Consider the following 26891-nt stretch of genomic DNA (forward strand, 5'->3'; position numbering starts at 1 on the left):
CTAGGTATATCTTATTGTAGGCTTGCTCGGTTTCATTCTCAACCCTTGGAGCAAACCTACATGGTTTAAAATTGTTTAGAAGCACGGCACATAGTTTGTCTTTTGATTGTTCATCTAATATGTGCCAAAGTCCAAATTGTAGATAATTTCTCCCGAATATCGCCTTTGAAAATGACTCTCACACTCATGTGATATCATCTTTCAAGTGGTATTTTTTATTCTAAAATCAATGTGCATGTTTCCTACAAGTATTCCATACTTGTGTGCACAAATTTAGGGGGAGGTTACTCTACAAGTTGGATGCTTTGAGACTAATATCTTTTCAAGCTTATCATGTGTGTAGTAGTCTCGTTGCAAGGAAAATGGAGTCCCCGGAGTTAAGCATCATACTTCAAATATCCACCACCAATTGCAAATGGTAGAAATCAAATTGATTTCCACATGTGGTATTTCTAAACCGATATCATCATGTTGATTTCATTTTGATATTTATATGCTTTCTCCATGCATTATATAGATTAAATTCCCTTGAGCAATAATTTACCAATTATGCATATGCTTTGCCTTCTACCATATGTATGCATATATTTAGGGGGAGCTTAGTCTATATAATGTGAGAGTCAAATTTTATGACCTATTCCACTCTACATACAAAGGATCACTAAGTTTGACCCTCCCTTGTGCTACTAATGTCTTCCTTTCCGGTGTTTGATTCCAAAGGGGGAGAATTTAGAGGACCAAAAGCAAGCATTAATGTGTAGGACCAAAAGCTAGATCATAATAATTTACAAGTGGTAATGGTCTACAAGTGGTAATGGTCCGAGAAAGAGAGGATAATGGATTATGGATTAGCCTATGTAATGGGGAGAATTTGTAGGAAGCAAGGCTTAAATCCATAATGCCACATGGGGACATTTGAAAGGGCAAGATAAGTTTTTATGTAGTATCTTTTAGTCTTACAAGTAGTATCTTTTAGCATCATATAAACTTGCCCCTTGCAATGCATCCTATCAAATAGGTAGTTTTCAAATTTCAAAATTCTATTATTTGCTTGCTTTGGTTGTGTTATCATCAATCATCAAAAAGGGAGAGATTGTAAGGAAAATGGACCTTAGGCCCATTTACTTTGGATTTTGGAGTTTGATGACCAACACAACCAAATTGGACTAATGATTTTGCAAGTGATTGTTTCATAGTTCAATAGGGTGCAAGACGTGACTTGGACGAAGGCGACGTGATGATCCGATGATCAACACCTTAAGCAAAACCCTAGGAGCTCAAGAGAAGACCTAAGATATCAAGCAAAGTTCAAGCACGAAGATAGAAACCAAGCCATACGCAAGATCGCAAAGAAACGAGCTTACAGAGGTGACCGGACACTGGCGGAAAGTGACCGGACACTCTGATCAAGAGGCTCGGCTACAGCAGGCGTCAGCAGCAGCGACCGGACGCTAGCGGCAAATCGACCGGACACAGAACAGCAGCGTCCGATCGAGTACAGAAAGGTTCTAGAGCGGTGAAATTGAGACCGAAAGCGTCCGGTGGCAAGTGACCGGACGCTAGCAGTGTCCGATCAGTTGATCGCGGCTCTAACGGTTGGGACGACCGGACGCATCCAGTCAGGACGTGATCAGCGTCCAGTCAGTAGCAGAAAAGCAGGATTTCATCCCCAACGGCTACTTTCTCGGTGGGGCTTATAAATACACCCCTCAACCGGCCAAATGAAGTGAGTGGAGCTGAGAAAACATATCAAGGGTGTTGATACACCATTTTAGTGATCTCCACTTACATAGTGCTTAGTGATTCATTAGGTGATTAGCGTAGGTGCTTTGCGAAGTGCTTAGGTTGATTAGACCACCGCTTATGCGCTTGCTCTAGGTTTAGGCCTAGTGTTTAGTGAGGTTTGCATACCTCTTACCACTCGGTGCTTGCGCGCACCATTGTTGTACATCGGAGGGGCTTATAGTCTTGCGAGATCACACCAATCGCAGTTGTGGTGTGGCCGCCACCGTGTACCGAGGGAACAAGGCCTACGGCATTTTGGCCGGAAGCTTGATAGTGAAGACGGCGGGGAGCATCCGGGAGAGGCTTGTCGGAAGGCACGTCGGAGACCCACTTGCGTGTGGGGAAGGCCCGAGGCTATCCACGGAGTTACCCGACCGGGAGCTTGGCCCTTGCGAGGGATTCCTTGCGAGGGGCTCCAACGAGGACTAGGGGGGAAGCTTGCGCGCTTCTCGATACCTAGGTAAAAATACCGGAGTCGTCGATGGAAGTTTGCATATCTCTACCTTGCTCTTTAGCTTCTGTATTTATATTGATTGTATTCCTCCTTTTGCGGTAGAGATAGCAACACACTAGCAAAATCGTAGTTGCACATTTAGATAGTTTATCTATTGCATAGGTTTTGTTAGGGTTAGAAAAAGAGGCCATAATTTAGAGTTAGAATTTTAAGTTGCCTAATTCAACCCCCCCCCCCCGTCTTAGGCGTCACGGTCCCCTACACTAGGGTTTGATCGGTTTCGATGGGTTCCGTCCTATGGCTGATTGTTTGGTCTGGGATTCATCCCCTCTGCTGGAGTCCATACACAACCTTATATGTTGGAGGGTGGTGGTCAGTACAAGTTACATGGTTCAAGGGATTCTAGGGCTTCAGTTCCTAATCTTCAGTTGGTGGCAGCACCGGGCGCCATCCCTCATTCCATAGTGGTCGCAGACAGCCTCCAACTGCCTTTGACATCCTCTGCTACAACCTTGGACATGACTTCAGGTTTTGCCTGCTACTATTGAACCTTCCTTGGGTTTGCCTTCTCGTGGTGTTTGTCGCACGTCAAGGGTCTGGTCGCATGCAGGTTGAGTCTCCCATGCGGGCCCAGACTTGTCCGCGTAGCAGGTGCACCGTGATTCTTGTTGTGTTGCGTCTCGCTGCGAGCATGACCCTATGCTAGGAATGGCCGATACGGCCTCACGTGAGCAAGGGAACATACCCCCAATAGGGCCTGGCACCCTGTGGCTTTGTCCACATGTCAGGCTCTAGATGCCCGACAGATTCTGGATGGAAACCATAGCCCAAGCAAGGCCTAGGCGCTCGTCATAGCCCTTGGTCGGTTGCCACCTCCCAAGGTCGGGAGCCACCTTGGCCTATCTGGGCCCCAGGTGTGAGTGACCTGGGTGAGGACTTATCCTCAGCTCATTTCCCAGGTGGTAAGGCCTTCTTCCGAAGTGGACCTTCTAAGGTCCATCCAGCCATTCGTTAATGGGCCTGATGGTGCGCATGAATGCACCCAATGGGTATAGCCACCGAGCCCCTGCATGATTAGAGAATCAGTTAGGGGTGAAACGGACTGTTATGGTACTAATGCAGAGGTTTAACCTACCCTATGTTTAAAATACTCAACATCCACCCTCCTCACCGGTGACCCATCCGCAAGAGGTGAGACCTAGTCGTTTGTCTCCCAATTCTAGATTTCATCGATTTAAATATTCCTTGGCTCTCTCGATTCAACGCAAGGGGAGCGGCAGGTCGGGGCGGCGACAGCATCACAGCATGACGCCACGGCCAAGTCTAGGGGTTGCAGCGGCGGGGACACGTGGGCACTACGACCGCATCGGTCGCGGATGGCTTCTCCAACGCTGGATCCACTCTCGCGCAACAAAGACACCATTGACAGCATCACGTGCGAGGAGACGGCATTGGCTTCGAGCGATGTGAGCAATGGCTACAACATGAACGAGGCGGCGCTGGCAGCGGCGCGGTGGCTGCTCCAGCTCCGATGGGCTCAAATGGGCTTGACGGGCTGGGCAGTGGGCTTTTAAGTTTTTTTTTTAATTTACGAAGACAGACTGTGTTTTTCTTGATTTACAGTGATGAAGTAACGGAGGCGGCAGTGGTGCCTGCCTCTCTTAAACACTTTTGCCCGTCTCTTAAGATCAATTCTGTAGTATAGTGTTTTACTCTTTTCTATCTATCCTAGTGTTCTTCTTCCCTTTGCTCCATTCAGACTTCAGAGATATATTGCAGCCCGTGTTAAGGACGGAGGAAGTATCTATTACGATGTGAACAATCAGTTGGCGCGAACTACTACCAAATTGTATTGGTGCTTGTTTATCTCGCCACAGTTGACAAGAATATAAGAACGAGATAAGCTTGTTTGGGGCCAGGCTAACTACTTTGACAGGTCGTCAATCAGTCAGTTACATTGCCTAACCGACTTTGTCCATTGTGCACACGGTCCAACCTAAGCTGCCCATGGATGAGTAGTTTTGACCTACTATATAATCCATCATCACTGATCACTTATCCCAATCATTCAACTTCCATGAGCAAGGTAGTGGACATGTGCCTAATTTTTCTTCTTCAATTTTGACTGAAAAAATGTGCGGTTTTTGAATCCGTGTTCCGGCTTCCACTCAGAAAAACTAGACTAACACGCCTTTTATTTTCTCTTAAAATAAAACTCGTGGCAAAGATTTTGTTGTCCTCTCAAAGAAATTAATCCAAGAGAAGGATATAGAATCTGCACATTGGCAGTATGCATCGCAATCACAGGAGGTTCCATTCTAGCTGGTTAATCGTAGAACCTATATCAAATTTCAGTCGTGCAAAGCAGCTAATTATATCTTCTCATTATCTTTCTCATGCTGTGTTTTTTTCTCGAAAAGGATACTAGTGGGTTACAGTTACAGTCAGTCAAATTAAATGAATATGCAGCTAAGTAGAATTATTCACTGAAAAACACAATCTCACAAGTTCGTATATACATCTCAGATCCAAAATTCAGGCAAACAAAAAGTACACTCTAACTAGAACGAATGTTCTTTTTTGTAACCAAAGACACACAACTATGTACTATACACAACGATGCACATTAGTACAGTATATATCAAATCCCAAAACAGAAATGTAGGTGATGCATAATCACCATGCATGGCCTGAACAATCCAGCCAAGAAATGGAACGTTTCTGCACCCAAAAATGCATTGCCATCAGTGCTGCTGCAGCCTGCAATGGCTCATCCTTTCCTGCTGAAGGAATAGGCAGAGGCGGTGCTCTGCTCGTCCCTGTGCACGCGGCTCTTGCCCTTGTGCGCCACGAACATCTTCCTGAGCGCGCGCATCATGGCCACCAGCCCCGGGGGCCGCCGCCGGGAGCTCCTGGACGCGCCGAGCACCGCACCGGCGCCGGCGCCGGCGCCGAGCTGGTCCTTGTCCTTGCCCACCCTCCTCGCCCCCTCGGCGGCGGTGGCGGCGGCCACGGACCGGCGGCGTGACACGTCGAGGGACCGCCCGAAGAGCAGGTCCTCGCCACGGGCCGCCGCATCGTCGTCGTTCAGGTCCTCCCACAGGCTGTCCATCCTCTCCTCCTCCTCCTCGCCCTCGTCGCAGAATCTGGCGGCGCCCGCGGCGTAGTCGCTGAGCGCGGGGGAGCACCCGCCGTTGAGGCGGCGGCGGGCGAGCAGGACCCGGTCGCGCCACGGCGACGCGGCGCAGTCGGCCGCGGAGAAGCTGCGGCGGATCGGGGACGACGACGACAGCAGCCACACGGGCGGGGACGAGGACGCCGACGCCGCGCACGGCGGCGGTGCCAGGTGGAGGAAGTCCCTGCCGCGCGCGCCGCCGCCAGCGCCGGCACCCAGGAGCTGCGGTGGCGGCGTGGGGAAGGTGAACTCGTCCTCGCCGTCGCCGTTTTCTTCTTGCTCCTGCTCCGGCGTGGTGGCGCGGGGCGGCACAGCCATGGCGCTCCGCATACAAGCGAGAGCTGGCGAGCGCGCGAGCGCGCGCCTCGGTTTTCTGGGAGGGAATCTATGGACCGCCTGCCTTCGTGCCTTTGTGTGCAGATGACGCCGCCGCCTACTTCATCTTGGTCGTCGTCATCGTCAGGTGGGGTGGGAGATCCAAGAACCAGGACTGAGATTTATGCTATGCTAGCAGTAGCAGCTTGCACCGAGCTGTGGACGGACGGAATGACGGCAGCGCCCGCCGCCCGGTGATCCCGCGCTAAATCTAGCAGCACAATTTGCGTGCTCTGACGATGTCGGATCAGCGACGAATGGCCTGGATTAAAGACAGGGGAGTTGATGACGCCATGTTTTTTTTTTTTTTGTTTCGCTTTCAATTTGATCTAGTATTAGAAGTTTGGAGCGTGGGTTTAATGTCATTTCTAATATAGAAAGCAGAGAAGAGAGCGTACAATCATAGGGGGTAAATTTTGAATTATACACTACTAACTGACATATATGCTTTGAGATATATGGAAGAAATTTATTATTGTGAAAATTGTATCTCAAGGATGGGATCTTATTATTACAGCTAGCTGTTAGTCTAATAAGCTGTGAATTGAAAAAGCATGATTGCCTAGTATAAACAAACTTATATTATAGTGATCGACGCTTGCCAAAGAATATTGTTAAACATTTATCTTATTACGTATATGTTTGTGTGTTTGTATGTAAACTTGGTCGCTTTAGCTGTTTGACTTACGCCAAACCAAAAATATATATGCTGTAGTTGGTTATTATTTAACTAGTACCTTGATGTCCGGTGGCCACAGCATGACAAGAATATATGTACGATCATACCTAGCTAGGTCCTTGACACAAATCAAATTAGGTTAGTATATATAGTTGGTGATTATTTAACACCTGATCAACATGACGAGATTTCGATCATCTTCTGCCAAACCTAGCTTTAGTTGGTTAGTATATATTGTTGGTTATTATTTAACTAGTATATAGAAGTTTGGAGCGTGGGTTTTAATGTCATTTCTAATGTAGAAAGCAGAGAAGGGAGCGTACAATCATAGGGGGTAAATTTTGATTATACACTACTGACTGGCATATATATGCTTTGCGATATATGGAAGATGTTTATTTGTTGTTGTGAAACTTGGTCACTTTAGCTGTTTAAGACTTATGCCAAACCAGAAATGCATTTATATTTAGAATAAGATATAGCTAGTACCTTGCTGTCTGCTGGCCACAGCATGACAAGAATATATATACGATCATCTAGCTATCTAGGTCCTTGACACAAATTAAATTAGGTTAGTTATATAGTTGGTTATTATTGAACACCTGATCGACTTGACGAGATTTCTATCATCTTCTGGTCGTCAACACAGCTGGGGCATCTCTAGCTCGGTGGTTCTGGTGGGCGTTGACTCATGAAGCAGAAGGTAGGTAGCAGAAACCAAAAGAGTTGGCATGCCGTGGGGGTCCAACCGTACCAGATTTCAGTTAACCGCAATGCTGGTCAGACTCAGCAGCGGATTAGCGAAGTAGGCGTGTGCTAATTGTAGCCGCCTGCCAGCTGCATGCCTGAACACGCCAACACAATAATGTCGATGCATATTTTGAGGGCCTTACATTATTCCATCTCTTGGACACTAGCTACTATCATATCGCTAGAGTTTGGACTTCGCCCTACCATTTGCACCAAACTTTATTGGACGGGTTTATACGTGCCTACTAGCTAGCTTCCACAAGTCATGCGTGAAAAGTACCTCTACTAGGACTAATAGCTGCTGACTTCCTCTTATTCTTTGATATATGCATATAAAAAATCAGATTGCTTTATTTTATCATCAAGCTTATGAACACATTTTTTTAATAATAAAATAATTAGTTTGGTCTGATGCATGTCTGAACTAGAATTTTATCCATTATCTAAACAAAAATAAGTATTTTGTAGTAACGCTTTATTAGGTAGTCGGCCACGGGTATGAAGAGGGAGTATGGCGGGAGCTTCTGCGAAATAAATATTTAAAAAATAAGACATTAACCCAAGTTTGTAAGAAAGCCGTGGATTCACATTTTTGAACGAGTTTAATGTCGATAAAGGCCTACTAGTTCATAAGGCTAGTAAAATTTAAATTAAGAGATGGTTCTGAAATCTAATTCTGGGAAGGTATCTTTGTTCGGAAATCTTTCTTTACAGCAACAATATCCGAATTTCTATAACATTGTTCGCAAGAAAAGAGGCAACAAGTTCAGAAGTTCTAATAAATAGTGTTTCCCTAAATGTCTCTTTTAAAAGGGCAGTAATAGGGATCAAATTGTTAGAATGGAATGACTTAGTAGCACCATGTATTGTGAATGTCAGTTTACAATCAGGTAGAGACATGGCTACTTGGGCTTTGAACAAGAACGGTTCCTACTCAATTAGCTCTATGTACACGTTATTAACTAATACAAGCACCAACTTCTTATAGAAATTTGGCGGGTTAAATTACCTTTGAAAATTAAAGTTTTTATGTGGTTCCTCAAAAGAGGTGTGATACTAACTAAAGATAATCTTGCAAAGAGAAATTGGCGAGGGAGCAAACTTTGTAGTTTCTGTAGTAGCCATGAAATAATTCAACTCCTTGTTTTTTGGGAAGGCTCTTTGGCGGGGCTTATTTGTTGTTTTTGGTATTGTTCCATCTCTCAGTATTGCGAATCTTTTTGGAAGTTCATGTAAACAGGGAAGAAAAAGAAAATAGATTATTTTTAGGAACAGGGGTAGAAGCCTTCTGTTGGTGTATTTGGTTGACAAGAAACGGAATAGTTTTTTTACAATTGTGAACCTAAAAACTTTGTGCAAGTCTTACTATGAGGAATTTATTTGGCTTCGTAATTGGACTCAACTCCAGCGCTACGATGACGGGAAAGAACGCATCGTCTTCACTTGTCGCACGTTGGGTGGCCTTATGTGTTTAGGATATTACAAACTAAGTTTTTTTTAGCATATGAGACTTTTTGTTTTAAGCATTTATGTGTTGTATTAACTTTGGTCTGGTTTCTCAGATGAAACCAGCGGATGTTCTTCTATTATTGAAAAAAACAGGTACATACGTACGGTGTTCACGGATAATTAACGTACCTACGACAAACCGTATATAGATAGTACCAGTGACGGATGCACGATGCGGGATAAGGGGGGCTAAAACAATGGAGATGTTGATTTGCATGAAGATTTAATGGTGAAATCAAGCTTTTGCTACAGTAATTAGGCTTGAAATCAAGAAATTAGGGGGGGCTGGAGCCCCCCCAGCCCCCCCCTGTGGATCCGCCGCTGGATAGTACCACTCGTGAATTAGCTCATGAATGAACATTGGCACTAACTAGCTCGTAGAGTTTGCAAATACTTTTTTTTAGGCAGTGCTAGCGTCCGGACGCCCGCGCTGCACTCCCGTTTCTCACGCTCGGGCCAACACGCACCCGTTCAAGCCTGCATTTCGCGCATCCACGCGGGGCCCGCATCGCCCGGACGACGCTCGCGTTGCCAGACCGCGTGCATGGACTGATCATGCCCCCTCTGCTTCTCACGCGCATTGCAACATATGCAACACCCGATCGACTTTTGCAACATCTAGATAAAACACTACGTACCAAACAGTTGAAACACTTACAAGATATATCCGAAACACTTGCAAAACACTAGAAAAAACTTAAAAACACGTGTGTAGCCATTGCAAACATATGCAAACATCAAGATGAAACACTTACAACATACGTATAAAAACACTTGCATATATATGCAAAATCACAATCTAGTTTTGCAACATCCAAATAACACATACTTGCAATATACGTCTGAAACGAATGAAACATTTGGAACATACACTTCAAACATACATGTATAGCCCATTGCAACATGTGCAACATCCCGATCTACTTTTGCAACATTCTTATGAAACACTTACAACATACCTCTAAAACATCTGAAACATTTGAAATGTACACTTACAACATACATTGTATCTCAGTGCGGCCTCCACCGTTGTCTACATCGGGGCGCCGCAGCTGTAGCAGGAGGTGATGCCAGAGGGATTCTACACTAGGGCCCGACGCTTCTCCTTGCATAGCAACCACAATGGCTAGCTGGCGGCCGAGGGAGCGGTCGCCATGCATGGACGCGGCGGTGCCCGCGCCGTTAGGCGAAGTGGGCCGTAGAGATCAGAAGTAGCGGGGCGGTGCGGTGGAGCGGGCCGCAGAGCAAGAGCAATGGGGCGGTCGATGGAGCAGGAGCGGGCAGGGTCACCGTATGCAGAGCAGAGCGAGGCAGGTCTTTCGTCTCCTTCTCATTTCCTTATCTAACCGGCCCAACGGAAGAGACGGATGTGGATACAGTAACAAAAAAAGAGCGGGCGCGGAGCAGAGGTTTATCTAGCAGACGTCGTTTGCTGTTAGGAACAAGCAACACCATTTCCATTTTGAGTCAGCATCGTATGTATTGAGCAGATGGAGCAGTAGTTGAAGTAGCATGAATGAGTAAAGTCGCAGATTCTAGGAGCATGAGTGGGAATGGAGCCGTTGGAGCCCCACCCGCTCCCCTCTGCTGCTCGTCCGCTCCCTCCAAAAAATCCACTAAATCCTTCAAATTCCTCCCTTAATCTCACTGAAATTCCTCATCCAACTACAGATCCACTCATACCTCAAGCTGATCTACCGTTTGATAGGTCTTTTCCCTCCAAGGCTGTGGTGGGGATGGCGCTTCCCTTTCGGAGGGCAGCCGGCGGCCACTGCTAGCAGAGCCTTCGACGCCTGGTTCCGCCCCGAGCTCGGGGGGTGCTTCGTCCCCGGGCATAGCTCAACATGTCCAGTTCGATGCCTCATCCACGGACTCTTCTGGTGACGAGGCGTCCGATGGCTGCACCTCCCCTTTCTTCGACCCTCTATGGAAGGGGAAGGGCGAGATGCAGGCAACCATGGATGCGTGGCCTCCTCCACGTCGTGGTGCCTTCATGGCTGACGCCCGCCGCCTATCCGCCATGGCCGCTACCGGCCCTGCTCTGGTGTCTACTGCTGCTGCAACGGTTGTTCGGTCGCAGCGCGTGTAGTCCATTGTCGGACCTTCGCTATCCCGGACAGCTGAGTCTGGAGCAGCCAAGCGTCGGTGTCGTCGCAGTCGAGTTCGGCCACATCCCCAACGCCGCCGGGATGGCAAGTCGTCTTCCCGTAGACGCATCCCTGTGCGCCAGCATTTGGGGACTCGTATCGCCCCGCCCGGTGAAGGCGTCACTGCGGTCTCAGGGCAGAGGGCTCCTGTGCACAGGCGGCTTGGCCCCTACCGAAGGGCCTCCTCGCCGGATCCTGATGGGTACGCTTGTCGGCCGGTACGCTTGTCGGCCGAGGCCATCGGCGCTGACGCACGAGGTACCAAAGACGGCCACAGGAAGGCACCAATGCCCCCTCCACCGACGCTGCGCCCGACCTCGTCGTGCCAGCCAGCGGGACGTGCCTTCCTTGGGCTGATCCGTTGACACTGTTTGTTTGGCCTCACGACGTGCTACCTGTTCGCGACGCCACGGATGACCCGATGCTCGAAGAGCTGGTAGCCTCGATCGCCCCCAGCCAGATCGACCCGCAGTTGGTCATCTTGGGGGAGCCTTCGGGTGTGGGGGTACCAGCAGGAGGGTCGCTCCTTCGGGCGCAGCTTTATGGATCGCCTGACTTGACCGCACGTTGCTCCCCCCTAAGTAGGAAGTGGCCACGAACGTCTGTATCGGATTCGGAAGCTATGGAGCTTGAGCTATTGAGGCCCAGTTGTGGGTCATCGACTGACCCAGCACGTTGCTCCTCCCTAACGACGGATTTGCCCCCGTTGTCGCCTGAGCTGGAGATGTCGCAAGTCACGCCACCTCGGGTGGGACAGCATGGCGTTGCGGATCAGGCGGCCGCTTCTACGCCAACGCGGGTTGGCCATCCGGGCATCAACAACGCGGCGCCACCCGTATCGATGGTCGAGTCCCTGTTGGCACAATTGGAGGCGCGGCTATGCATCCCGCTTGAGACCCCGTTGCTCAGCAAGCCGAGGCTGAAAAGGTCCAGGACACCTTCAATGGTGATGTCGGTGCGTCGAAGTGGGAGGCTGGCTGCTAAGACCAAGGCCTCCAACCCGACTGTCCAAGCACAAAATATGCTCAAGCAAAAGCTGGGGATCACAGATATGCCGCAGGGTCCGAACCCTGTGGCTTTGGACAGTATCAAGGCCTTCTTCGTTGTGCCGTTGTCGCCCTCCAAACAAGAGGCCCTTCAGGCGCTCTTCCAGACTTCAATCCGGTTGCCATGGAGCTAAATCTCACTGGCTTCGAGCACGACGCTCTTTAGCCGCTAAGCTCAGGGCCTGCTGGGTTTGGTCCCTATGCTTGATCCTTCTCTTGGTCGCTAAGTATTTTCTTTTGTAAATCATAACTGTGTGATCTCTGTCAGTGTTTAACTCGGTAATCATAAATTATCGTCTCAACTTTAATTTATAAAACTCTCCTCGTGCTTAATGAATACCGTGCCGATGGCAAAGAGAAAACTGGTTTGGCTGGCGATGACCTGGTTGGTAGGAGTACCGAGTACGAGATGGGTCGGTCGGTGCGGTGCCTGACGCGTGGCCAAACCGCCATGCCTTCCCTCTCATCCCTCCCTCACAGCGACACCACACACACGGAATGGACGAAGCGGCACAGCAATCTCCCGCCACGCGCTCGGAAGACGCCTATTATTCCTTTGCTTCACGCATTCCACAACCACCACCTTGCTCATCTCATCCATCCATGAATCATGCATATTCTTTCTTTATGTTATTGCTCGGTCGCTTCCTTACAAATACAAGCTACTTACTTACATGCACACACGCCACAGCACGTCCCAATTCTCCATTTTCTTCGTCTCTAACTGACCATCCATCCATCCATCGTCGTGATCCATCCATCTTCAACAACCAAGGTCGTCCAAGCCCCCTGATCGATATGGCCTCTTCTTCCTCCTCCGCCTCGGTCCGGCAGAGGCCAGCCGCCGCCGCCGCGCCCGGTCAGCAGCAGCAGCCACCACAGCTCCAAGACCAAGCCGACCAAAGCCTCCTCCCGAACCAAGACTCCTCCGGCTCCCGGCCTCCTCCTCCTCAAACGTCGGCGCTGTCCCAGGCGCTAGCCTCGACAGCGAACCTAGCCAACCTCCTCCCCACCGGCACGCTTCTCGCCTTCAACCTCCTCGCGCCAACCTTCACGAACCACGGCGCGTGCGACGCGACGACATCCCTCCTCACCCGGGCGCTCCTCGCCATCCTCGCCGTCGCCAGCGCGCTGGCCTGCTTCACCGACTCCCTCAAGTCCCCGCACGACGGCCGCGTCTACTACGGCGTCGCCACCCGCACCGGCCTCTGGCTCATCGACTACCCGCCCGACGCGCCGCCACTTCCGACCAAGAACTACAGGCTCGCGTTCCTCGACTTCGTGCACGCCGCGCTGTCCGCCGCCGTGTTCGGGGTCGTCGCCGCCAGGGACAGGGACGTCGTCGCGTGCCTGTGGGGCCCCGCTCCAGGCAGGGAGACCCAGGAGCTCATCGACGTCCTGCCGCTTGGTGTCGGCGTGCTCTGTAGCCTCCTCTTCGTCGCCTTGCCCACCAGACGCCACGGCATCGGATACCCCGTGGTTGCCAACGGCGCCGCCGCCGCCGCCGCCTCGTCTTAATTAATTTCTTTATTACTATTGTATGTATACTGTATATAATACTCCTATTTGGGTTGAGAGGGAAAAAAGAGAGGGAGTCATCATATATATACTCATACCACACACACACTCAACTGCTGATTAATTGTTCATCATTATCACCACTACTATATATATACATTTATTTAATTTGATTTGATTTTGAAGACTTGATGTCAAAATTATTATATTCCATCCAAAGTTGAAAGTGCAGAGCCTTCGTTGCTCAAAAAAGTGTGCATGGATCGGATGCACCGCAATGTCTGCTGAGGCCCTGTTTAGATTCTAAAAATTTTCACCTCAAAGTGTCACATCGAATCTTGCGGTACATACATGGAGTACTAAATGTAGACGAAAAACAAAACTAATTGTACAGTTGGGTGAGAAATCGCGAGACGAAACTTTCGAACCTAATTAATCTATAATTAGACACTAATTACCAAACACAAACGAAAGTGCTACAATAGCCAAAACCAAAAATTTTTGCCAACTAAGCGCGCCCTAAATTAAACTCGATGGATGCCTTGCCGTTCTGAATATTTCGCGCTGACTGCTGTTGGTCGTCGCGGCAGGGGGGGGGGGGGGGGGGGGGGGGCGGAAACAAGTGGTGGTTCATGAACAGGACAGCCGAATTCTCGAGAGAGCTTCTCGGCTGCGTGAAATGCACTACTGCGTTGCGTGTTGTAATTGTAAATCCATGAATAGTTGGCCTTGTTTCAAGGAAAGGATCTTGTGACAGCCTGTATGTTTGACAAGAGTGCGCAAGTCTTCGCAATTTGCTTTTAAGTGATGTTGCAGTGGATTTATAAACTGTAGCGTAAAAGGCTAACCCTGCTAGTTAGTCGTAACTCGTAACGAGTCCCGCGGTGGTTCATTTTTGTAGGAAAAATGTTATCGATCTTCTCTGCTCAAAAAAGTCTGCCCTACCCTTTTTGGTCGCCTTGAGACTGTTTCCAATAACGCGACCCATCCCCAAAATTGCGTCGCGCACAGTGTTTTGACCGCGAAAAACAAGCTCCAACGGAGTAGGCAAACACAGCACGCATTTTGCGTCGGAGGCTACGCGGAAGGCAAAAAAGCGTCCTCCCTCCGCGTCTTTGCGTCTCCGCCAGGCCCACCACCACGAGCACCACGAGGAAGGGGACGACCGGAGCTCAACACGGCGGCCTCGCGGCAGCTCCGCCTCGCCGCGGCCAGCATCGAGGGGGGCTCCGCATCGCCGTCCCAGATCCGCGCCGCGCCCCCACCGCCGACCCGGATCTGGGGAGGGCCACCATGGCCGGGTGCCTTGCCCGCTCGCAGGCGCGAGATGAGAGAGGCGCGCTGCAGCACCGTCGCCATGTCCGCCGCCGCAGGAGGATGCGCGCCGCCGGTGCGGAGAGGAGCCGCCCGCCTTGGCTGCCTTGCCGGATCTGGACCCGCTCCCCTGCCGCCGGTGATGAGCAGCGTCGCGTGGGGGCGGAGGTGCTCGCTGGCGCTCGCCCAGCGCTCGCCGGAACGCCGGACGCGACGTCGGGCGCGAGCTCCGTCGGGGAAGAAGAAGGAGAGGGAGGGGGGCCGGATCCGGGCGCGGACGCGAGCTCCGCCGCGCGCGGGCGCGAGCTCCGCCGGACGCGAGCTCCGTCGGGCGCGAGCTCCGTCGGGGAAGAAGGAGAGGGAGGGGGGCCGGATCCGGGCGCGGGCGTGAGCTCGGCCGGGGGAGGAGGCCCCGTCCCCGCGCCGCGCTCCTGGGCGCGAGATCTGCCGGCGTCGAGGACGGCCCGCGCGGCCGCGGGGTTGGACGGGGTGCTCGGGGCGGCGCTCCTGGGCGCGGCCGCGTGGATTTGGGTCTACCTGTCTGTTGGAGCGGAGACATGTAGGTCGTGACGTTTTTTTTACTGTAGACGACCTATAACAGCGAAATGGGTATCGTATTTGGGTCCTTCGTTGGAGTCAGTCTGAGTACGTTTTCGTAGAAATTCACCAGAAAACAAGGCGCGGCATCGTTGGAGCAACCAGCTGGCAAGTCCTTTGTTTGTGGATGGATTTGATGTTTTGGAATAGTGTCTTACTTGGAACAACTGGGGCATCGGGTCCCCAAAAGGCTCAACTTAGATGATCTTCAAACATTGGTTCTGCATCGTCGGGTACTTTCCAACATATATCATGTACTTCTCTATATTGAGATGTGGTCTAGGTCTTGCATAATGCTAAATTGCAGAAATGAAAGTTCAGGATTTTAGGTTGTGGCATGGCAAATTTTAGAAACACATGTTCTCAGTTACAGATTATGTACATGATAACCAAAATTTTAGAATCACATATTCAAAATGCAAGAAGCCACATTTAGTTTACGTTGTGATTGACGAACATAAGGGTTGCGACCTGCAGAGCATGGACTATACTGAAACTAATATTATAGAAAAAGAATATTTGGTGTGAATAAAAGTTTCCATGGAGAACACAACAGCATACAGTCTTATCGTTTCGTCGTAAACGATCGTGGATTATTTACTGCTGGCTGGTTTGGTGTGAGAGGAAAATACTGTTCCAGCTTATAATCCACGATCATATACGAGCAAGCGAACGTGCTAATACTCTTTGGTAATCCCCATGATACACAGATGTGCATTTGGTAGTTGCATTCCTTGTAATAGGAATAGAAATTCATATAGTCCTATGCATTTTGAAAAAGTAGTGGAACTGAGTGTTCATAGCTACTTGTACCAGATAATCCGTACTTTTCAGCTTATTTTTTTTTCAGCCGGAACAATGTTTTTCTCTCACAACAAATTAATCGGAACAATGTTTCGGCTTGTTTTTTCAGCGAAGCGAACGGGACTAATGTTAAGTCGTTCAAAGTAGGCTCTAGCTGGCGTCCCCTGGGATGGCTGCTAAGAGGATGAAAATATAATAAATACAGCATGAAGGCATTTTTTCTTTATTTTTCTGGGCATGTGTCCTTTTGCTTAGTTTGCTTCCTTTTCTTCACAAATGTATAACAACATCCTCTGAATTGATTTAGATGGTATAATCAAGGATTTCCATATGCTCATTAAAGCTAGTACTATACAGTATTGGTGAACAGAGTATCTGATCAGTGTATGGAAAAGCTAGTCCTGGTGAACACAGGAACACAGGAAAAGCTAGTCCTGGTGAACAGAAATTAGGGACGATCACTGAAATGGAAAAGCACCTGATCAATGAGATCATCACCGAGCTGTTTTGTGCCTGATCCAGTGATACCTATACAGGGATACAAAGCTTTAACACTCCCAAATGTTGGAGTGAAACAGATTAGGTGCATAGACTTTCTAAATCAGAAAATGCCACATAACCAACATATAGCCAATAAACAGGATATGCATTTCAGTGATCGTCCCTAATTTCTCTTTGCTGATTGCCACGGTGTGCCATTACCTGAATACAAATAGCTTCGAGCAAGTCAGGTCCATTACGGCATTACCTGAAAGCTTCTTGGTCGACACAGCCCCGTAGGGCCTGCAGCGATGAGAGAGGGTTACAGGAGGCATCGACGACGTTGCTCTTGAGGTGGACCGCAGTGGGCAACTGGGGGTGCGACCATCCCGGAGGAGGAGGGGAGGGAGCAGCGTTGACAGTAACCATCGTTGTGTCGAACGGTGCTGATGATGGCCGCGGCCTGCTCCGGGGCTGTCCCTCCACGCGAAGATCTCAGGGCACGACGATCCTGGAAAGGGGGATGAAGTGGCGGCGGTGACCTCCGGGGCCTCGAGCAGCGCTAGTGGCTGCTTCGCCGCTTGACCGCACCCGGCTCGCTGGGGCATACGCGTGACGCGGTGCCTCGCAGGGAGCCCCGCAGCCGCAGGAGCCGGTGGCCGGTGGCCCGCCGCCCGCGCAGCCGCCCTCTCCCCTCGAGCGAACAAGCCGACGCGCTGGATGGTTCTAGAGGTTTTGGGGTCAGAGAACCGGATTGGACGGCTGGACCATAGTTTGGCATGTGAATCGGACGGCCAGGAAAATGCAGCGACGTGGCCCAATCTCTTGCTCGAGCTTGGCCCTGATTTCGTCGGATAGAGATTCCAGATGGTTTGAGCTGGTTTTTAAATTAAAGTGCCATGATCCTATAGCTTGTTCCAGTATCGTCTTATTATGTGTAATAATGAACTAATGATGCGGTCGTGTCATTGAATTTATTGACTAATTGATTCCCCTTTACTCTCTGGTAATGTAAGGTGGCATCTGGCTTAGAAAGAAACAGATAAATGAGATAGCATCATACGCCTTTTTAAACGGCCAATTGCCATTAGGTCACTCCCAACGCCGGCTAAGGCCCGTTCGGATTACCCCATATTTGGTTTGTTCGGCTTGTTTTTTTAGTCGAAACAGTATTTTTCTCTCACAACAATTCAGTCGGAACAATGTTTTTCAGCCAGTTTCAGCCAAGATTCAGCAAGCCGAACAGGGCCTAACAAGTGTGTTAGCTTGAACAAAAAGCATGAATACACCTAGGCACGGAAGGTCCTGGACTCCCAATCCCTCAATGCAAACTACCACAAGCCTAATCCACCTGCTGCCAGTACTAGGGCCCAGTACACTGACGTCTCCTACTTTTCTTCAGTATTTTCTGACGCTTTACAGAGCAAAGACACCATCCAGCAGCATCACAACGCGCTTCTACCTGCTGCCTCCAACTTTTGTCAGATGGATGCAGGAGACTCTGACGCGTTGTGGAGCTACACTTCACGGTGACATGGACAACCAAAGCGGACGTGGCCCCACGCCTGTGGGGCAGTACTCCACGCTGTTGCGTTGGAGAAGCCCTCAACAACGTCGTGGGTGAAATCGTGTCGTGGCAAAGTCACTATCGCATTATCAGCATATTAAAGTTCCCTTTTAAACGTGCCATGTCGTTTTCTCTTTGCTAGTACAAAAATAAGAACCAGTTCTAACTATTTCTCTTTGAGAACTCAAAACATTCGTATTATTTAGCAGTGATTCTGTTGAGAAGGTGAAAAGTTTCGTGGCGCCAATCGTTTAGTAGACGTATTTGAGAAAATAATTCGTGTTATTTGGGCTGGGCTGCTTTTCTACTCCTACGTGTCGTTTCTTAATAGCGGGGTGAACTGGGCAGATCGACTGTGAAATGTGGCCCGTGTTGACATTCATGTGGACCGTTAAGATGACTGAAAGATTCCCTATAATTTTCAGCAAAACCAAAACTCTTGATTCTAAAAAAAAAAAGAAAAACCAAAACTCTTTGATTTTTTTTGCTGGAGGGACGCACTGCACGGCACTTCCTCCGTCCCAAATAAATGCAAACAAATTTAAGTTTGACCAAACCTATAAAAAAATACTAAAATTTATGATATCAAATAATCATCGTTAGGTTAATCACAATATATATTTTCATACTAATCCTATTTGGATCTAAGGAGAATTAATTAGCTAGTAATAATAATTAGTTATTTGGATCAAACAGGTCTACCTAATTGTTAGCTTTATACTCAACTAACAATAACAACTATGTTACTAGTTGAACCAAAGTAGCTAATAACAACTAATAATAGTTGCGGCCTATTAGCTAGCATAGAGCAACTCCAACAGTTTGGCTAAAATTACTAGCCAAATTTCATAGTTAGCCATTTTGTAAAATAGAAAACTTCTAAAAAAAGAAGAGGTATGCAAGAGCCTTGCTATTTCTTATCTTCATATAGCTAGCACTCATGGTTGGTTTTATATGGCTACCTAAAATAAAGGGATAGCCAACTTTCTATTTTACAAAACTAGATAGCATATCTGTTGGACTCTACTTTTTGTTATACAAATTTTAAAATAGCCTAAAAAACAAGAACGAGTTGTTGGGGTTGCTCTAACTATTTTGAGCTAATGGATCCAAACAAACACTTAGAGATACAAATGTTAATACTACTTTTTCTACAAATCTAGTCAAACTTGAGATCATTCGACTTCTCAAGGTACGAGATGTATATTTATTTTGAGACAAATGGAGTATGCCAGTTTCTCATTGCCCAGTACTACACCTAGAGATGGCACCATGTACCTAAAACCCTAAATCTGTTGGATTTTTTTACTATTTATATTTTTTTGAAACTGGAAATAATTTCCATTACTCATCGATCACACCAAATCGTCGGACACCAAACCTCTCTAAACACATGAGGGACCTCATCCCAAGTGGTGAAAAGTATAAGCATACGCCAGTTTTTCTAATTGCAAGTTTGTTAATAGGCGAAAAGTCATATCATGCGAGCTTGCATGCGTGGTTTTGGGGTTTAGTACACACACCTATAATCATAGATTTTTGAAAAGTCCATCGTAGTAGAGCAGCTCATATTAAATTGTAATACTCTTAATTTCTCAACTAGACTAGTCTATTTAGAGGCGTATATAAAATGACCTGCCCATCTAAAAAGCATAACCTAGCCCACTACAGCTGTGGTTGCTTGATTTCGAAAATGCTTGGTGAGTGGTGCTGGTGTTGCTGCAGCCACAGCGTTGGTGCAACAAGCACTACCAATCGCAGCCAGTCTCAACGAAGGACGCCACGGGGCGTGCCACTACACTATGGGCCCTACATAGGATGGCCCACACGTCAGTGGCTCCCTCACCATTCCTAAACATTCGTAGCTTTTCACTATAACCGGCAGGGAAAAGGGCATACATTTCTTTTTTCTTCATCTTCAAAAAGGGAAAGAAAAAGCATTCACGGAAACTTGTCGTAGAAGCAAGCAAAATACTTGGCCACTACACTGCCAGTTTTTTTTTTTGTGTGGATGGCCACTGCCAGCTGGGTCCAGCCCAGGTTGGACCTGCCTGATAAGCCGCAGCCCAAATCCAAGTAGCACCGCAGCCTGGCCCGACCGATCTTTTGGAAGCGAACCGACCTAGCTCCTCGCGCACGGCGCCTCCATCCGTCAAACCACAACCCACGCGCCTCCCCTCGCCTTCGCCTCGCCTCGCCTCGCCTCCGGGATCTCGTCCTCCCCACCCCCTCGGGCCAAGGAATCGTTCCCCTCCGGCGACCTCCCTCCCTCCGTTCCGTCTCGGGTGAGTCTACACGCACCGCACCGGATCCTTCTCCGACCGGATCCGCCATCGATTTTGGTCGCGCGCCAGTCAATCGGCGGATGCGGTTTGAATCTAATGGCCGGATCTACGCCGCCTTGCCGCTGCTTTGTTTGTTTTCCCCGACGGCCGCCCAGATCCTCCTCGCCTGACCTCTCCTTTCTCGTTTTCAGGCCTTCCTCTGTATCACCAGCAAAGCAAAGGATCGGATTCAGGCCTTCCTCTGTATCACCAGCAAAGCTAAGGATCGGAGGCTCCTCCATCCAGGGCAGCAAGGTAACCTAGCTTCTTCTGTATCTGTCTATGCTATATGCTATGCTCTAGGTTGGGATTAGTTCTGAGCTGCAAATTCTGTCCTTTTGTTGTTTACTTCAATCTTGAACGAAATCAAAAGAAAGGGAATAAGGGATACACTGAGAAGTATATATCTAGTATATGTAGAAAGGCATGTATTGTAGCATTAGAAACAATTTATCATTTCTAGACGGAGACTCTTGCCTTGATATTCTTGCAATCAAGTAAACATGCCTGTTGTCTTTCTTTTTTTGATGAATGAATGAATACATATAAGCTGCTTGCTACCCTCCAAGATTCAGACTCTTGTCCCATGTATGCTTGCTGTTGTTCTGAAATTGCTACTAGTTGAAGTGTTCGAAATCTGAACCTTGTGAATCATTCAAAACAAACAAGTGGTCTAAGTTTTATAGTACTAAGATATGTGGGAACAATTAGTCGTTACATCCACGAAGTTTTGTATGCTATTGGAGATCTGCATGGAGAGATGATTTGGCCACCGTCCCTTAGGCCCACCCTAAAATTGCAAACAGCCAAAGGTTCAACCTGTACCTATATCCTTCCAAACTTAGACGTGTCATACATATAATAATGCAAGAATAAGGGTTTTTTAGTTGACCATGAAATTGGTATCGCATATGGAAATATATAGCTTTGGTAAAAAAGCAGACATCTGGCTGTTTGGTCTATTATTTTATCTACAGCAAACTTGGTGATGATGTCTGTTTCCGGTGACTTCCATATATAACCTACTACATATGTTTTACTTATTCTTTTGTGCCGCATCTTTCTATACCAGTCTGCTATTCATTGTATGCGTGCCTCTTCCCATTGCTCGTTGAGCATTGACGCAAAATGGTTATGCACAATGATGTGATGCAGCACACCGTGCTACATTTTAAGTGATCAGACCTTCATTTGTATTTATCTATTTTTGCATGGAATGGAATATTTAAATTGTCAATAACAGCCCTATCACTTTTAATTCCAGCTCACTCTGAACATTGGAGTAGAGCAAGGTGCTTGTTCAAAAGTGTGAATTGCATGGAGATGGGAATGACTCCTGAAGTAATGTATGGACAAAATGTATTTGTTCCTGCTACTGCAAATCCCTACCAATATGGTTATGCAGGTAAAAGGAAATGTCCTATCTTTGTATTATGCCTGTCCTTGGTGCTTCCCTCCTTTCAGTATTTCATCTGATGGTAACCAATTTGTCAAATGCAGAAGTTGGATCACCGATGGAATGGTATAACCACCCGAGCTCTTTAGGATATGATGGCCAAGATATTTACTATCCGGTTAGTATATACAATATAAAAGACTTGATACTTAATTGGGGCCCTTTACAGTCATGTGTTTTAATATGTTCATTCCTTTCGGGTTGTTTGCAGGCTGAAGGCATGCAATGCTTATACTACGCAGCCCCAGACAATGGATCCATGCATCCTACCTACAGTCCTTACCCTTCTGATCCTTCTTTCGTACCCGATGGCTCATTTATGCCTCAGGAGTATGTTGCTGACCCTGCTAACTCCACATGCCAAATAGCCCCGACAGCCTATTACATTCCAGCTGTTCTTCCTTATGCACAAGATAATGTCCCGGGAAGCGCAACCACACCTCTTCACTCCCCCAATGTTGCATTTCTTCCTGGCATACCAGGTTATGCTGCAACATCTGCAAATGCAGCATTTCCTTTAATTGCTCCCGTCACCACAAAAAGCGACATTGTTATGCATCCACCTGTACAGTCTACTATTGTACCTTCAAAGCAGTTCCAGGACCATGCAAAACCACCAAAGGTTCAACTGCACAATTCGGTTCCACAGAAGCAAGAGTTGCCGGATAGATGCATGGTGCCTGCTAAACTCCCTCATGCTTCTCAGGTAGGCAAATTTATAAGTCATTACTGATCGGCCTTTCTTTTGTCAAGTTACAGTGTATTTGTTATTAATTCTTATCTATAGAAGGAATTATTAACTTTCCTGAACCACTGTAAGATTCGCCTTTTCGGGTAGGACCTGTATTATGCCACCTCCACATGATAATCTGATCCCTCATGAACATGTTCACACCATTGTAATCAAAGTTAACTTTTTAGTAGAATGTTTATTAGGTAACTTCATTCACTCAATGTATCACACCACTCGATGTCTGGTCTTCATGCTGAAGTTTTTTCCAGGATTGCTTCGGGTGGGGTACTGCCGTAGTTCATTAAAACACCTTTAGCAAGGAACCTAAGTTTTGGAAGTCGTTCAGAAGTTAACTTTCAGTAACTTATAAGGGGCATTACCTTTTTGTTTTTGGGATTACTTTTAGAATGAACTCTGAAATTATAAACACATATTCCATCCATCAATGTTTTGGACATGATTATGTTTTTTTTTTTTTGGAGAGGGGGGGGGGGGGGGGGGGGGGTGTTGGTCTTGTTTTACCTAAACCCAAAGGGTAGTCAAGTTGCCCTTGTGACAGGTTTTCCTATTTCTATGCTGTACTGTGGGTCTTAATTGAGTTGGGGGGGGGGGGGGGGGGGGGGGCGTTCTTTAGCAAACTGTAGTTTGCTTCTATAGTGGTGAGCCGATGCATGGTATATAAATATTGTACTGATTTTTTATTGCTTTACTTGTAGTAAGCTGTGTGTCATCGGTCCCCAACTGACGTGTCTTGTTTATGACAGGTATCAGCACATTTGTCTGGAAACAATTGCCTTGGATGTGCTGCTGGATCTGATCTTCAGAAGTGGGCTGCTGCTGAGAAATTCCAGCCATCTTCAAAGTCAAGTGGTCATCTAAATGGTACTGGCCAAAAAGTGCAAAGCGTAGTTGATTCTGAGAAACCAAGCAATCAGAGCTCTGCCATAGTTGTGAAATCTTACACATCAAGGCTCCCTGTCGGTAATCCGGATGGGACAATCATTATAAGAACCGACCAGTACAACAGAGATGATCTCCGAATTGACTATACGTATGCAAAGTTCTTTGTTATCAAGTCAATTGGTGAGGCAGATGTGCACAAATCGATAAAGTATGGTGTATGGTCAAGTTCCTCCAATGGAAACAGCAAGCTAGATAGTGCATTCAGGGATGCTGACAGGATATCAAGGAGGCATTCTACTAAATGTCCAGTTTTCTTGTTCTTCTCTGTGAGTATTGATTTATTGAATATCCATAACATTTATCGTGCTTGAAGTTCAACAATTGACTTCTTTTATTATGTTTATCAGGTCAATGGTAGTGGGCACTTCTGTGGCATGGCTGAGATGGTTGGACCTGTTGATTTTCACAAGGACATGGACTTCTGGTGTCAGGATAAATGGACCGGATGCTTTCCTGTGAGATGGCACATCGTTAAAGATATACAAAATTGTTCTTTGCAGCATATCACACTGCAGAATAATGAAAACAAGCCTGTGACACACAGCAGAGATACACAGGAAGTAAGTGTGCCATGCCCTGTTTTGCGTTGAATTTGTTTCAGTACTGTTAAATTGTTTGATTTCAGTAAGTAGTTTATTTCTCTTGAGCATTTCCGTAGTCAGCTGCCGTAATAACTTTGCTCTCATATGAATGTGGAGACCTCGTGTCATGATCTGTCGCAATGTCTCATTTGCAGATACCATACCTCCCTGGAATATCTATGATCGAGATCTTCAAAAACATCAAAGCGAGGTTCTTCCTGTTTGATGATTTTATGAGATATGAGGCAGAAGAGGCGCAAAAGAAGACACACAGAAGGTGCAAGCTGAGTTACAATGCTCCAGATTTTGTACCTGTCGCACAGCGTACAAAAGATGCTTCTGACACTCAGCAGACAAAATCCAGCAGCGTGCTGGTAGACAAAACATCTGAGATACAAAATGTGGCCGAGAAACCGCATGATGCTAAGGTGATCAAACCTCAGGAACCGTGCGTCTCTGAAAACCAGGCCAATGAGGCTGAGAAAGAGAATGGAGTACAGGAAAGTCATTGCAGTGGCAATCAGAGCCAAGAGGATGCAGCGAAAGCTGTAACTAACCATCCACCAGCTTCAAGCTTGAAGGCAGGTGCGGAGGGGAAACAGCAGTACTGGAAGAAGGTCGAAAATCCAAAGCAGCATGCAGACAGCGGTGCTGCCCAGGGCTCACTGAAAGCACCTGAAAAGCAGCTAAATGGAGTTAGTGGCTCTGCAAGCGCAGTTCCAGAGGGTGGCGAGGAGCAGAGGGTCACTGCCAAACTTGGTTATCTCAAAATCAGTTCCAAGGCAGTGGAGTCTGACCGTAAGACTAACACAGTTGGTGTGGAGAAGCGGCTAAATGGAGTCAGTGGCTCTGCGAGTGCTGTTCCAGAGGGTGGCGAGGAGCAGAGGGTCGCTGCCAAACTTGGTTCCCTCAAAATCGGTTCCAAGGCAGTGGAGGCTGACCGTAAGACTAACACAGTTGGTGTGGTGACAATTGGTTCGATGCCGGTCCGGGTTGACAGTTGTGACGTCTAGTGGCCAGCAGGAGCTTTTGTTTTTGGCTTCACAATTTTTTGACCTTCTGGGTTATGATCTTTGGTGCCCAAGGCTTCTATTTTCCTTTCTTTTGGTAGAATGCCTGTCCTGGTTGGTGGTTCCTAGCTTCTATGTCATCAAAAAAGGAAAAAAAAAAAGATGAATAGTTAGGCTCTAGTTTCGTTGGGTGAAAAAGCTAGTTTTGCAGGCAGCATTCTGGTGGTGGTGGCTTCTTTTGTGGAAAAGAAAGAAGAGAGACTAAGATGTGTTCGTTTTAATGACATTATTAAGAAAGAAAAAAAAGAGGAGATTAGTAAACCTGGACTGTGATTTCTTGCTTGCGATCTTCCCTGCTTGTTTTCCTTGTCCTTGTGCCAGGATCTTATGGGCGTTGCCCGGAAATCAGATCCGTCAATGCTTGATAGTTTGTTGTATATGTGATGTGATCATATAAGGTGGCTTATTTTTCTTTGTAATGTTATTAAACTCTGTGACTTGCTAGAAAGCATTGTTGAAAGTAGGATCGGATTTTTGCGCAGATTGATTGGAGTAGTGTGGTTTTGACTACAAGGATGCTGGCCATGACAGTTACCTTTCCAGATTTTGGACATGTCGGTCCAAACGAGCAGGAATGAGTCGGTCGTCCTCTCTGCATCTCATCTGTTGGGCCACTTGAAGGCCGGCCAGCCGGCCACCGGCGTGCATTTTCACGGAGGTGATGCATGGAGATTTTGTGGAATAAAAAGAGCGTTATATTAGTTGCTAGTATAGTATATAAAGAGAGTTTTTTTTGGAATAAAAAGAGCGTTATATTAGTTTCTACATCAAATTTCGGTGACCATTTTTTGATTTCTTATCGTTTGGCACACTATTCTTCTCTGTTGTCGGTGCTCTGCTGAAGGAAGGACATCATAGTAATGGATGGATGCCCAGATTGTTTGGTTTGCCTGGAACTTGTGGTGATCCAGATCCACCCAATTGCCATCACAATTCACAGGGTGGTAACTACTGCTGTGAATTTCTCTAGTCGGGTGGCTGCTAAAAACTGCAGGACTCGCCAAAGGTAGTGCAAGGAACCTTTGGTCTTGATTAAAGCAGCAGAAGAACATGTGTGTGTTTGTGATTCGCCATCGGTACTCCCTGCCTGCAAGTTGGTCTTTAAGGGCTTCCCCAACGCAAGGACGAGGTGTACTGCTCTAGGCTCCACGTTGCCACGAAACATCCATGTCAAGGAGACTAGTAGCCTCGCAGGCATGTAGAGTGGCCTGTAGAGGAAGTAGTGGTATCGTCGGTCAAAAGCATGGAGCTACTGTCCATGTCAAGGAGACTAGTGGCCTGAGGCCGTGTTTAGTTCCAAAAAGTTTTTCAATAAAATGTTACAGTAGTCATCACATCAAATTTTGTGATACGTGCATGAAGCATTAAATATAGATGAAAAAAAAACTAATTACATAGTTTGGTTGGAAATCGTGAGACGAACGTTTTAAGCCTAATTAGTCCATAATTGAATACTAATTGCCAAATTAAAACGAAACAGTAGCCAAAATCTCAAACTGCACCCGACTAAACACAGACTCATATGTGTCTTGGGAGTGTGGTCTATGGGAAGAAAAGTACGGTG

The 26891-nt window shown here is 47.3% G+C and overlaps 3 protein-coding genes across 3 annotated transcripts; 2 read left to right on the plus strand and 1 right to left on the minus strand.

Moving 5' to 3' along the window:
- Positions 1-4947: 4947 nt before the first annotated feature.
- Positions 4948-5842, minus strand: LOC136472598 (uncharacterized). Its single transcript, XM_066470298.1, has one exon. It carries the CDS (start codon positions 5742-5744, stop codon positions 5010-5012), a length of 735 nt encoding a protein of 244 aa, XP_066326395.1. The 5' UTR covers positions 5745-5842; the 3' UTR covers positions 4948-5009.
- Positions 5843-12417: 6575 nt separating this feature from the next.
- Positions 12418-13611, plus strand: LOC136472599 (protein DMP3-like). The gene has a single exon (XM_066470299.1). It carries the CDS (start codon positions 12419-12421, stop codon positions 13436-13438), a length of 1020 nt encoding a protein of 339 aa, XP_066326396.1. The 5' UTR covers position 12418; the 3' UTR covers positions 13439-13611.
- A 7071-nt stretch (positions 13612-20682) lies between these two features.
- On the plus strand, positions 20683-25609 carry LOC136476691 (YTH domain-containing protein ECT2-like). Its single transcript, XM_066474622.1, has 7 exons — positions 20683-20779; positions 21789-21929; positions 22025-22098; positions 22192-22686; positions 23478-23942; positions 24024-24236; positions 24413-25609. Exons 2-7 carry the CDS (start codon positions 21842-21844, stop codon positions 25268-25270), a joined length of 2193 nt encoding a protein of 730 aa, XP_066330719.1. The 5' UTR covers positions 20683-20779; positions 21789-21841; the 3' UTR covers positions 25271-25609.
- The last annotated feature ends 1282 nt before the right edge of the window (positions 25610-26891 follow it).

This window comes from Miscanthus floridulus, chromosome 8 (genome assembly GCF_019320115.1).
Source record: "Miscanthus floridulus cultivar M001 chromosome 8, ASM1932011v1, whole genome shotgun sequence".
Taxonomy (NCBI): Eukaryota; Viridiplantae; Streptophyta; class Magnoliopsida; order Poales; family Poaceae; genus Miscanthus; species Miscanthus floridulus.